Raw genomic sequence first — 12771 nt, forward strand, 5'->3', positions numbered from 1 at the left:
TGAATATTGTTTTAATTAGTTTATTAGTAGGAAAGGGTTAATTAGAAAAATTAATGACATTGAGAGTAGTTCCACCACTATGGAAATAAATGTAACAGCAATAAATTAATTTTCTATTTATACTCCTCGTTGGCCACTTAAGATCAGATGGCTTTATTTCAATACACATAATTAACAAATCATTATTTATGATTTGTAAATTATGTGTATTGAAATAAAGGAATTGTATGTACATGGAAATAAGGTTATACATACATATATATGGTTTCCATGTGTACGAAATCCCTTTATTCAGTACACAATTAATCATAAGTAAATTATTTAAAATTATTTTATAATTAATTAATCATAAGCAAATTATTTCCTTTATTTCAATACACAATTAATTAATCATAAGTAAATTAATAATCATATACAGTATTAGGCCTACCCACCACATACCTGATTTTTCTAATTCATACCATGTCACTTGCCAATTTGCTAGTTAAAATATTTTTTCAGCCACCTTTCATTGCTATAGAGGTTTGAAATGCTAGTTTGTGTCCCGGGTAGATTACCACTGTTGTGCCCCCCCCCCCCAATGGAGTTGGCTGTGTTGGTCTGTCTTTAATTAATTATACTGATAATGATGTATATTTTTTCTTACATTCTTCCCTAATCCTTATTATAATATTTTCACCCCCACCACCACTTTTGTACTGTCAAATCTGCATTATTATTGATATCTATCTATATATATATTTTTTTTTTTTTTTTTTTTGCATTTATTACTAATATGTTTTGTTGCTCTATTACTGCATTGTTTATAGCATTTTATTTCATATGATTGTAATATTTTAATTTTTTACCTTCTGTTAACTTTCACTTCTCTTGTACTTTTTCTTAGTATTCTTTCTATTTTTTAGCTTAGCATCCTATACAATTAATGTCATTTAAATTCATATTAATGCTTCAATTGTTTGAAGCTGTTCCATCTCTCAGTCGATCACAACTTTATAATATATTTTTTCATTTAATAAGTTAATATTATATATGTATAGATATATATTCTTCTTTCCTGAAATCATTTATTTTATTCAGGATGTAAAGATAAAGATACTGGAAAAATTTTGAAAGAATTGGTGCAGACTGAATTTTTTCGTTGCACTGTGATTGATGATATAAAGACAATAGAAGTCTGTGGAGCCCTAAAAGTGAGTTTTTACGTATCTGTTGATTAATTTCTATTTTTTTCTTTTTACTTTTGTCAGTTACTCTGTTTTACAATATATATTTATATTAATAATATACTGTTTCCACTGATTTGACAGTTTATTAAAATGGCAAACTTATTACACGGATGGTAAAATATGTATAATTAAAGACAGTAAACATAAAACAGTACACTACGATTAAAATGCACAAAGAAATATTCCTTAAAAACTGAAAATATATACAGCTAAAAGTGATAAATGTAAGATAAAATAAAATAAATTACGGGTTATATATACAAGATGCTTTCAGGGTGGAGAGCCTCTCTCTCTCTCTCTCTCTCTCTCTCACACACAATTTACATGAGAAAGATCAATGACTGAACATAATGTACTATAGAGAGAAAATCCATGTATGCATAAATAGCTGACACCTTTTTTTTTTTATGTGAACCCCAAACACGAGAGGTATTAGAACCTATAGTACTTTGTACCGTGCTTGGGTTGGAGGTTGAGAAGACGAAAGAAGATATTTGTTGACATCGGACTTGAACTTCTGTAGATTGTAATTTTCAGGAAATACGTATGAAGGAAGAAAGAAAAACGGCAGTTGAATGAATAAATGAGGAAAATGAAAAGTTGGTTCTGTGGGTTTGAAGTTGGATAGTAAATGGATGTTGGCTGGTGTCGGCACGTGTTCGGACTGTTTTGAAAGAGAGAGCGGGAATTATAGAAGCCAATTCAGAAGAACAGTGCCCATGGAAGTATCTGTAGAAGAGGCATGCAGCAGAAACAGTACGTCTATGAGAAAGCGAGTGGAGAGACTCTGTTAGAGATGAATCATTAATTAACCTAACTGCCCTCTTCTGAATGGAATCAAGAAGCCTGAGAGAGGTTTTGGGGGCACTACCCCAGATGTGGGAACAATATTCCATGGCAGGGCAGATTTGCAATTTATACAGAGTGAGCAGCTGTTTGAAAGAAAAGTAATGCCGAGAGCGAAAGAGAAAACCAAGTTTTTTAGATGCAGAAGAAGTAAATATTTGTAATGTGCTTGTGCCAAGAGAGATTAGAAGTCAGGGTAATCCCCAAAAGAGATATATCATTTTGCCTAGAAATCGGAGTGTCACTAAAGATAAGCATAGGAGCAGAAGAATCCTTTTTGCGAGATATAAGACAAGACTGAGTTTTAGAAGGGTTGAAGTCAACTAAGTTGTCTTTGCTCCACTGGAGAATTACCTGAAGATCGGCATTTAAGGAATCAGTAGCAGATTTTCAAGAAGTTGAAGCTGATTGAGCAGTACAAGGTTTCTCAAAATGGAAAGTGGAATGCAATGTGCTATCATCGCAATGGATAGGATTTCCAGTCAATAGAAGAAGGTCATTAATATACAAGAGGAAAAGAGTCAGGGAAAGAACTGAACCTTGGGGGACACCGGCATTAGTGGAAAAGTTAGAAGACAGAGAGCCATCTACCATCCCTCAGTTAGCGATCAGAGAGAAAACTGGATAACCAATTACTAAAAACAGTTGGGAAACCATAAGATGGAAGCTTGTTTAGAAGACCTTTATGCCAAACACAATCGAAAGCCTTTGAGATGTCAAGAGCAACTACTTGTGTTTCACCGAACCTTTCCATTGAATTAGTCCATAAATGGGTAACATAAGCCAGAATATCACAAGTGGATCGACACTGACGGAATCCATACTGGCGATCGTTGATCAGACAGAAGGTTTCTAGGCAGTTTAAAATTTGGCAGTTAATTGATTTCTCCATTACTTTAGAAAGAGTAGAAGTAATTGCAATGGGACGATAATTGGATGGGAGGGATTTGTCACCCTTTTTAGGAACTGGCTGGATATGAGCAAATTTCCAAGTAGAAGGAAAAACACCTTTGGAATAAGAAAGTGAAAAAAGGTGGCAAAGTATAGGAGTAAGTTCAGGAGCACAGGTTTTGAGAACAAGTGGAGAAATACCATTGGGACCTGGAGCTTTCTTAGCATCAAGATTTGTCAAAATCCTTCTGACATCCTTTTGACGGAAGACCACAGGAGGCATTGAATGGAGCGTGTTTGGAATGGTGGGATGTGTTTTACCAAGATCGTTAATGCATGAGTTGGAAGAAAAATGGGATGCTAGCAGGTCAGCTTTATCCTTGGCTGAAGTGACAACAGAACCATCTGGTTTGGACAGAGGTAGTAGTAGAGATGGGCAAAAGTTGCAGCCTTGGCAAGAGACCAGAATGCTTGGCTACCATTAGGGCAAGAAGCAAGTTTTCTACTCTTAGTCTGTTTTCAAACTCTAGTTTGGACTGATTAATAACTGCTTTACAATTGTTGCGAGGTTTTCCTTGGTTTTCCAATAAATTGTTACAAGTTATTGGAAAACCAAGGTTTAGATAAAGGACGAGATTTTAAAGCGGAGTGTAGGATAAAGGATTCCATTCCTGCAAGAATAATTTCACTGACACGATCTGAGCAAACGTTGACATCAGAACTTTTGAAACAGTAATCCAACCAAGGAAAAGAAGAAAAGAAATCTCACAGGTCATCCCATTTTGCATTCTTGTAATGCCAAACAACACGAGGTTGGGAATAGCCATGAGATAAAGGTTCCATTGGAGAAGAGACAATCACCAAGTTGTGATCTGAAGTGCCTAAAGGACCTCTCACTTCGACTGTGTACTTAGACGGGTTGTTTGTGAGAAAAAGATCAAGTGTATTGGCTGTATGATTAGGATTGTCCAGTATTCTTGTAGGTAAATGAACAATCTGTGCTACGTCATTAGTAATTGCAAAAGCCTCAGCATCTCGACCAGCTGGGTCAGTGTGACTAGAAAACGGAAGCCAGCTGGGATTGTGAACATTAAAATTACCTCACTGTTAGGAAAGTTGGACTGGAGAAAGTCAAGTTGCAAAGAGAGGAAGTCAAAGAGCTCCAAGTGATTAGTGGAATTGGGAGAATGGTAGAGACAACAGATGAATTTGACGCAGTGAGGTAGAGAGATTTTAAGCCAGAGAAGATCAAAGAGAGGAGATTCAAAATTGCCAAGTCTCTGACAGGGAATATCAGAACGGACATATGCAAAAGTACCACCTTTGAGGCGAAAGGAATCATACAGCGAATAATTTGGGCATCTAAGATCAGCAGTATTTGAATCAGCCGATAACTGAGATTCTGTCAGAAAAAGCACATGGGATTTGGCAGGCTGCAAGTGGAAATGGACATCGTTGAAATTAGAATTGAGGCCACGTATATTTGTGAATTGAATTAGGAAGTGCTTGGGAGGTTTAGATCTTTTCGCAGATAAGCTTGCTCTATTAGTTTGACAATTCATGGTGTATTCAATAGTAAGAAAAAGTGGGTTGGACATGCTGTATGGAGAAATGAAATTTTTGGATATGGCGTACACGTGGTAAGAATATAACCAGATCCTTGACATAACGTGGCCTCAACAATGCTCCCCACATACACACTACTCGGACTCCCTCCAGTCACTATCTGGCAGAGTAGAGGTAGCAAGATTATACACCAACTGATCCGGAAGCCTCCTAGAGAGTTACCAATAGGTTCAGTCCGGTGTACTAACTAGCGGCTGGCCTGCAAACACCGTTTTAGAGCTGTAACCTCAATGTAAGGAATATTGGATCTCGCCACGATGTTCATCATAACCTCAAAAGTCATCAATTATACTGCATGATGGAAGAGATGGGGAAGGGTTGACTGGAACTTAGCTCTAGAGACTAAACATGGGTTCCACCACTTCAAGCTTCCAATAAGCAAAGTGGTGATATTGCACCGGTTGATGAGAGTCATCTACCACCAAGTACTGCCTGGTAACATAAAGGGGTGACGTTCCTCCATTTGCTGTGGGCGCCACACCTCGACCCCTGCTTACGTTGGTTCACACCTGGATGGTCACCCACAATGTACTTGTGCATGGAGGTTATACCCAGGATTACTAACAGTCCCACCATCGTGAAGGTGCAAGCAGAGGATTTGGCTGTCACAGACCGTCCGGACTTCGCCGAAATTGGGTCCACTTGACTTGGGTGTCACCCGAATATCAGTTCCATCAGCGTTTTAGACTCACAGGTAGCAAGTACAGCTTGTCTGGCATATCTGAGAGAATGTCTGTGACAACCTTGGCTGACCAATCTCTGTTTGAACACCGGAGATTGCACGAAGGTTAGAAAAATTGTGACTGAAGACGGATCAATTTTAACGAACTTACTTGCTGAGATGATTGGTAGCAATAAGGAATCTGTACAAGAAATTCTAAAAGATCTGAGTAAGAGAAAAATTTGTTCCCATTTTGTACCGCATTCGTTGAGTTTTGAGCAATGAGAAAAGAGTCAAGTGTTGCATTGATTTGATGGCATGTGTTGACAATGACCCAACATTTTTGAGTAGAATTATTACCGGTGATGAGAGTTAGGTATTTCAATATGATCCTAAGACAAAACGTCAGAGTTTAGAATGGTGCTCACCCTCCTCTCCCCGTCAGAAAAAAGAGCAGTTAGAAAAATCGCGAGTGAAAACCATGTTGATCATCTTCTTCGATATCAAAGCCATTATCCATAGAGAATTTGTACCTCGAGGGACAACAGTTGTGAAAAAGTTCTATGCAGAGGTGTTGAAGAGGTTGTGGGATTGAATTTGTTGGGTGAGACGCAAAATATTCAACTCCAAAAATTGGTTGTTGCGTGATAGTGTACCCTCACATTCTGCTGTCAACATCAAGCAATTTTTGACAAAAAAATCGATTCTAGTTATCAAACACCCTCCATATTCTTCGGATTTGGCTTCCGCAGATTATTTTTTGTTCCCCAAAATCAAAACAGCCATGAAAGGAACATTTGATATGGGATGATAGAGGACATCCAGGCTGCAGTGACTGACAAGCTGAAAGTGGTACCAGAAGAGGAGTTCCAGAAGTGTTTTCAAAACTTTTGTATAAAAGATGTAAACAGTGTGTACATATTGTGGAGGTGATTACTTTAAAAATATATATCCTTACTTTGCCATTACTGTTATTCTTTTTTTTTTTTTTTTTTTGTAATAGTGTCAGTCTTGTTATTTAATTGGCACACTGTGTATGTGTAGCAGACATTGATGCTCATCCATTCCATCTTTCAAATGCCATTCAAGTCATCTTCAGCCTACATAGTGTTAGGTTTTCTGCTGGGGATCTGTATCGATAACACTCGATATTCATGTGACTCCTCAGTCATCTGATCTGAAATATTCAGGCAAAAGGGTATGTCCCTTATTCTGTTTGATGGCATTGTATGGATAACCAGACTTTAACAAATCAGTGGAAATCCTTTAAATTTCCTCTCCCAATCCTAGAATTCATATAGTGCAACCATTCTCTGCTTGCCAATGTTCTTATTGTGTTGTGCTTATGAGTCAGAGGTGAGTTGTCCTTTTGTTAAATTGCAACATGCATATTCATTTTCCATACACAAACAGTACTACTGAAAAGGATGCTCTTTTAACAATTTCAATGCTAACACTGCCATATGGTGTCCTCCAGTTTAATCCTGCCATTCTACAGATGCCAGTTGGTTCTTACTATGTGATCATTGTTCAATGTGGCAGTATTGTTATTAGTTTGGAAACTTAAAATTTAACCAGAGTTTATCATTTGTGGTTAAATATTGTTTATTAAATTTTATCATCTTTACAAGAAAGATGGATGGCAAGCTTTTGATATCAAAAACTCAGTGATATGTAGAGAAAACAAAACTAATGGAGAACTGTAAGGTGTTTATATGAAGATCAAAACAATAATAGTTCCTCTTGGATTTGGCATGAGAAATCATTCTTAATGAATACTAAATCCACCAAATAGTGGCCTTGGTTTTATTGCTGTTATCTGCCAACACTTTCAAAGAGTAGTCTGAAATTGCTTGCTATTATTTATTGTTGGACTGAACCAAGATGATGCTGAGAAAAATCTGGGGCCTCTGGAATCTCACTAAGATCAGTACACTTCAACACAGATCCAAACAAAAATACTCTTATTTTCTTGGGGAATCCTTTTTTCCTAGCGTGACATTGCTGCTAATCTGTTGAGAAATTGCAGTTGAAAGTTTTTTGCTGCTAATCATGGTTGAACTGGACCAGGAAGATAGAGAGATTTCTGCAAAGCTTGTTGAGGCCATTGATATATTTACTCACAGATCTGAACAGCAACACTTATTTTCTTCTGTGGTGGGATCTTTTCTTTTTATTCTAACCCTGGTACTGATCCAATGAGACACTGCTCATTTGCTTGGTAGAGAAATACAGTCAGCCATACAATGTTGATACATGTTTATGAACATATTGCTGTGTATCTGTGAAGCTAATAAGTCCATTGATCAGTATGTCCAAAACAGGTAGGGTACCTGTTGGACTCAAAGGTAGGGTACCTGTTGGTATCCACCTTGGACTCAAAGGTAAATAGGATATCTCTAGATACTCTGTTTAAGTATCAGAGAATCTCACCTGTGTGATTTGACCCCTATGAATAATGGAGAAGATGTCATCACAAATTGTTTTATAATATTAATAGGAATAATACCAGTTTCAAATTTCTCCATTGCTGTATTTTCCCTGGTGTGGTGTCAGAAGTGATAACTATTGAGAAAGTATTCACCAGTGCTCGAAATCTTAAGTAATAAATTTTATTTGCGCAGTTCTTTGACTTCTTGGACAATCATTCTGTTTTATTATACACAATTTTAATTTATGTATATTTTAATCTAATAACCTACATAAGATGTCATCATAGATGCAGTATTTTTGAATGCCTGTACTGATCGATGTATTGCCTTGGCAGTGGCGAGTTTGATGTTACTAAGCATGTAAGATACAAGAGGTTTTTTTTTTTTTTTTTTGCTGTTGCATCCTTGTAGGAAAATACTCTAAGGTGAAGTACTGAGCAGTGTGTTTTTTGTGTAAAAAGGTTTATCAAGCAGACAGCTTTGTTACAGTGCAGTTGCAGAAAAGGTCCAGAAAGATCAGCAATTTTGAGATTAGTGAAGAAATTTGATTACTCTGGTTTTGTGCTAGACAGAAGTGCATTGTTGGTGCTATGAAGCCCATGGGGATGCCTGAAAATATTTAGGAAGTGATAATTTATAGTTCAAGGAAATCTGCAAAACAGTTTTCATATCTGGGTCTAAAAGAAATATCTACTTTAAACATTGTTCAACAAGGCATTGGCAGAAAAACAGAAAAAGCAATTTGCATTTTGTTTGGTGATTTTTGACCACTATACTCATTAAATCTTAATCCCTGTGATTATTTCCCATGAAAATTCTTGAGGGACAATTTTATAGGAATAATCCATATGCTGTTGAACTAAAAGGTGAAATCATAGCTGCCGACAGGGCACCTCTGAAGAAACTGGCTGTAGTGATGTCTGTGAATGACCTTGGATGCACAGAGATCACATTGAACATGTTTTTATTTGAATTTAGTTAAATCAGTTATCAGTTTAGTTAAATCACTAATCAGTTAATGGGGCACCGTTAATGGGATGGGCTTGGTGGAGCGTCGACTGGTTCTTCAGGTTCCTTAGAAAAGAGCTGCAGCATTGGACTCTGAGTCTTTCTCTTTCTGTCTTCTAACATATTGTAGTAGGGCTTCAATATGTTAGTAACAGCTCTTTGGATGGAAGAGCTGCGTTTCCAGTTTGGGTTATTATCACAGAGTTTCACAGCCCATTTGTATTTGTGTCAAAGCTGATTGAAGTGTCTTTGTGGTGAGGGTTCTAATTGGCACAATCTCCTGCTCTTCCTCCTCAGAATCCTGTTTAGCCAGTGTGCAGCCAGCTCCTCTAAGTCCTCCTTTGAAAGAGGCTCACCATGGCTTTCAGCAACTCACTGACATCATCATTGTCAATCTTGTCAAAGCCAACATCCTCAGCCATCCAAATGACATCTTCAGTCACTGCTGAAACTGGCTCAAACTCAAGAAAGTAAGACATTCATGCGTGATTTCAACACTACTTTCCACACTGCAGCAATGTTACTTATGGCCTTAAGGATGTTGTAGTACCTCCAATAGTCCCTCACATTCACTGGGTTAAATGCCTCGACAATCCCTTTGAAAGTCATACATAAATAGTGTGCCTTGAAGGTCACAATAATGCCCTGATCCAGTAAACGAAATAAACGACCTTTACATTCAGAACGTTGTTAGGGGGTGTCCTCGAGGTTGGCTAGATGTCCTGGAGCATTGTCGAGGACTTAAACAACGTTTTTGGGAAAGTTGTTTGCTGCACAAAATTGGGCCACCTCTGGACAAAACTATGAAGTGTACCATTCACTAAAAAGGGTCTGGGTCACCCATGCCTTCTCATTAGAAAACAGGAGGTAGTCTTCACAATTCCCTTCATAACATGTGGATTCTCTGAATGGTACACCAACATTTGCTTTAACTTAAAGTGCCTGATGCATTACCCACCCAGAAGGTAATGTAAGCCAATCTTTTCCAGCCTTATAACCAGGGGCAGACCTTTATTCACAGTCTACGTATGTCCTACCAGGCGTCTTCTTCCAGTACAGCTCTGTTTCATGAACATTAAAGACCAAGTCTGGGGTGTAGCACCCTTCATCCATTAACTTTTGGAATATGGGAGAATATTCCTCAGCACCTGCAGTGTCAGCACTAGCTGCCTCACCAGTAATTTTTGCATTATGAATTCTAGTCTGGTTTTTGAACCGGGGAAACCAGCTCCTGCTAGCCAAAAATGATTCAGTCTCTCCCAATTCCTCATTAAATTCATTGAACAAGCTCCTAGCCTTCTCCATAGCCATTGCCTGTGTTACAGAAATATTATTTTGGTTCATCCACAGCACTGATAACTTCTCCATTGTCTCACTCCTTGAATAAGTTTTCTAGAAATACAATTCCTGTATGTGGCTGCTTGATCTTCTCAGCGTTATTCATAATGGTCATAACAGTAGAAGGTGCTGAATTTAAGGTTTTGCACACCTCCGAACACCACTCACCAGATTCCATATGATGAATAATGTCCATTTTCATTTCAGTCGTTAGAGATTTGATGCTTTTTTTAACATGTGCAGGCACAGATTCACCACTACTCTTAGAAGACATGGTTGCATAATTTATTTAAAACAATAAGGCACTAATGAACACAGGAAAATTTAAGGCGCAGCTCACAACATGTGCACACTGGCCAACAAGGAGAAAGCGACTGACAGTGACACTAGCGCCATCTAGGTACCCACTTCCTGTGCTGTGTTTACACTTGCATTTTTTAAAATTTTCTTTATATATATGTATATATATATATATATTTAAATTTTTTTTCATTATTTTAAAAAGGGTGTTAATGTGAAACTGTCAACTGAAGCATTGTAAATCGGAGCCTACCTGAATTGGTGTTGCACAGAGATGGATAAGCAAGTGAACATGAAATTTTGTTTGAAAACTGGACAAAAGTGCCTTAGAGACACATAACCAGTATAATGTATTGCCAGAAGCTTATGGTGATGAAACTTTGTTGTTGAGTAGTATAGTTGTTTCTGCATTGAAGATAATCCTAGGTTCTGCTGCACATCTGGATGAAACATTGACATGATCCAGGAATTTTCACAAGATCATCACCAAGTAAACAGTTCAGATGATAGCAAATATCAAGTTATTGAATTTTGACAGCCTTTGAAAAAATAAAATTGTTTGTCTGACACCAGATAAAGAGAAAACCCAATCTACAATTTGTGATGTCTTTCTGCAATCTCCCTTAATGACGACACTTTCATTATTTCCGCTATTGGCTCGGGTTGAAAGTTGCTGCTTCCAATGATTCTTCAACAGAGTCAAGTGAAGGGGAAACCCTACTGGTTTCCTTATCAAAAAAAAATTATGCTCGAAAGGTGTTTTTTTTTTTTTTTTTTGCAACTGGATTGTTCATAAAGATTTTGTCCCTCCAGGTATAAATGTTAATCAAGACTTTTACAAAACTGTTCTACAGTGTTTACTAACAACAAATGTTCATCATCACCACCCTAAGATAAAAATCCAGAAATTGGATTCTTACCTCTTGCATTATCATGCAAGAGGCAAGGATCATGCACAGTACATGTCTATCCAGGTTTTTGATCAAAAGATGTTCTGTTTTACTTCATCCATTGTATTTATCAGATTTCTACCCACCAGACTTCCTTCTGTACATGCAGCTCAAAAGAGTTATGAAAGGGCTGTTGCTGCTGAGGACATTCCACATATTCAAGCAGCTGTGACAGAGAATGAACAATGTCCTCAAAAATGACTTCCAGAGTTGCTTCAACAATCTCATGTGATGTTGACAATATAGACTGATGCAGAGGGAGGCTATTTCTGAGGAGAAAAAGCACCATTAGTTTTCAGATATCTTCTATGATTTTTTTATGCAAATCAGTACAATGAATATATGCATATATTGTCCAATATTCTCTCCAATCGTTTTTGTCAAGGAAAACTCAAACTTTGTTAGATTTTTAATTCTTGACAAAAGTGCAATTTTTTTCTTTCTCTACATGAAATAATTGCAACTGTGTACTATATGTATAAACAGTTCTATTCTATACTGTATGAAATATTTATTTATGCAAAGTAACTGGCAAATAAAGTGATGTGAATAGAATTTTTATTAGAACTGTCAATTTTACATAATTAAAATATACTTTTGCTCTTATTAGAATGTAGTAGCTTGTGGAGCTGGATTTGTAGATGGTCTTAAGCTGGGAAATAACACAAAAGCAGCAGTAATTCGTCTTGGACTGATGGAAATGATTAAATATGCAGAACTCTTTTATGAAGGCTCCAAACTAAATACTTTCTTTGAAAGTTGTGGTGTTGCAGATTTAATCACAACATGTTATGGTGGAAGAAACAGACGTGTTTCTGAAGCCTTTGTCACAGCTGGTAAGGTAAGTTGTAAAATTTGTCTGTTAGTAATTGGAATGCTTTATCAGTTTATTGAAGGGGGGAAAAAAAGCTGTCAATTAAATGCGACAACTAGTTTTGGTTTGTGCAATATTTCATTATATTTGAACTTAGTGACTTTTTTATTTTTCTTTTATTTTATAAAAGAAAAATGAAGAGAAATTGTTACATTACATACTTGCTAATTTTTCAGTTTCGCAAGAAAATCACCAATATTTGAATCTTATATGGTTTTCCAGAAAGGTTTTTTTTTTTTTTTTTCTTTTTTGAGATTTTAATCAAGGTTGTGGACTTCAAAACTCCTTTGGCCAACCCTGCTCATGTTTAGTGTGGAGAATATCATTTGTGCTCAGTATTACATTTTCAGCAGGTTTTATGCAATTTATTAAACTTGCACTGATTATTCCCTAATTATATGCTTTTAAAAATGTTTTTGAAAATGTGTAGCTTGCATGTGGATTAATTTTTTTTTATGTGAATATTTTTTGTTTCAAGTGCATCAGTTGTTAAGACTGGAGAAAAAAAATTTCATGTTTATAGCTGGAGAAAGTTTTATTTTTCATTTAATGTTTTTTCCATTTACTGCTCTACAAATTGTTCATTAGGTCATAGGCGCCTCCGTAGCCAGGTGGG

The 12771-nt window shown here is 36.7% G+C and overlaps 1 protein-coding gene across 1 annotated transcript in view; it reads left to right on the top strand.

The window, feature by feature from the left end:
- The window catches only part of Gpdh1 (Glycerol-3-phosphate dehydrogenase 1), a 77585-nt gene that overhangs the window by 48992 nt on the left and 15822 nt on the right, over nucleotides 1-12771 (top strand). Inside the window, exons 6-7 of the mRNA XM_090385617.1 lie at nucleotides 1081-1193; nucleotides 11892-12122. Coding sequence (XP_090241743.1) covers nucleotides 1081-1193; nucleotides 11892-12122 — 344 coding nt within the window. The remainder of the gene's footprint in view (nucleotides 1-1080; nucleotides 1194-11891; nucleotides 12123-12771) is intronic.

This window comes from Mastigoproctus giganteus, chromosome 1 (genome assembly GCF_048544385.1).
Source record: "Mastigoproctus giganteus isolate SK-2022 chromosome 1, ASM4854438v1, whole genome shotgun sequence".
In the NCBI taxonomy this organism is placed as follows: domain Eukaryota; kingdom Metazoa; phylum Arthropoda; class Arachnida; order Uropygi; family Thelyphonidae; genus Mastigoproctus; species Mastigoproctus giganteus.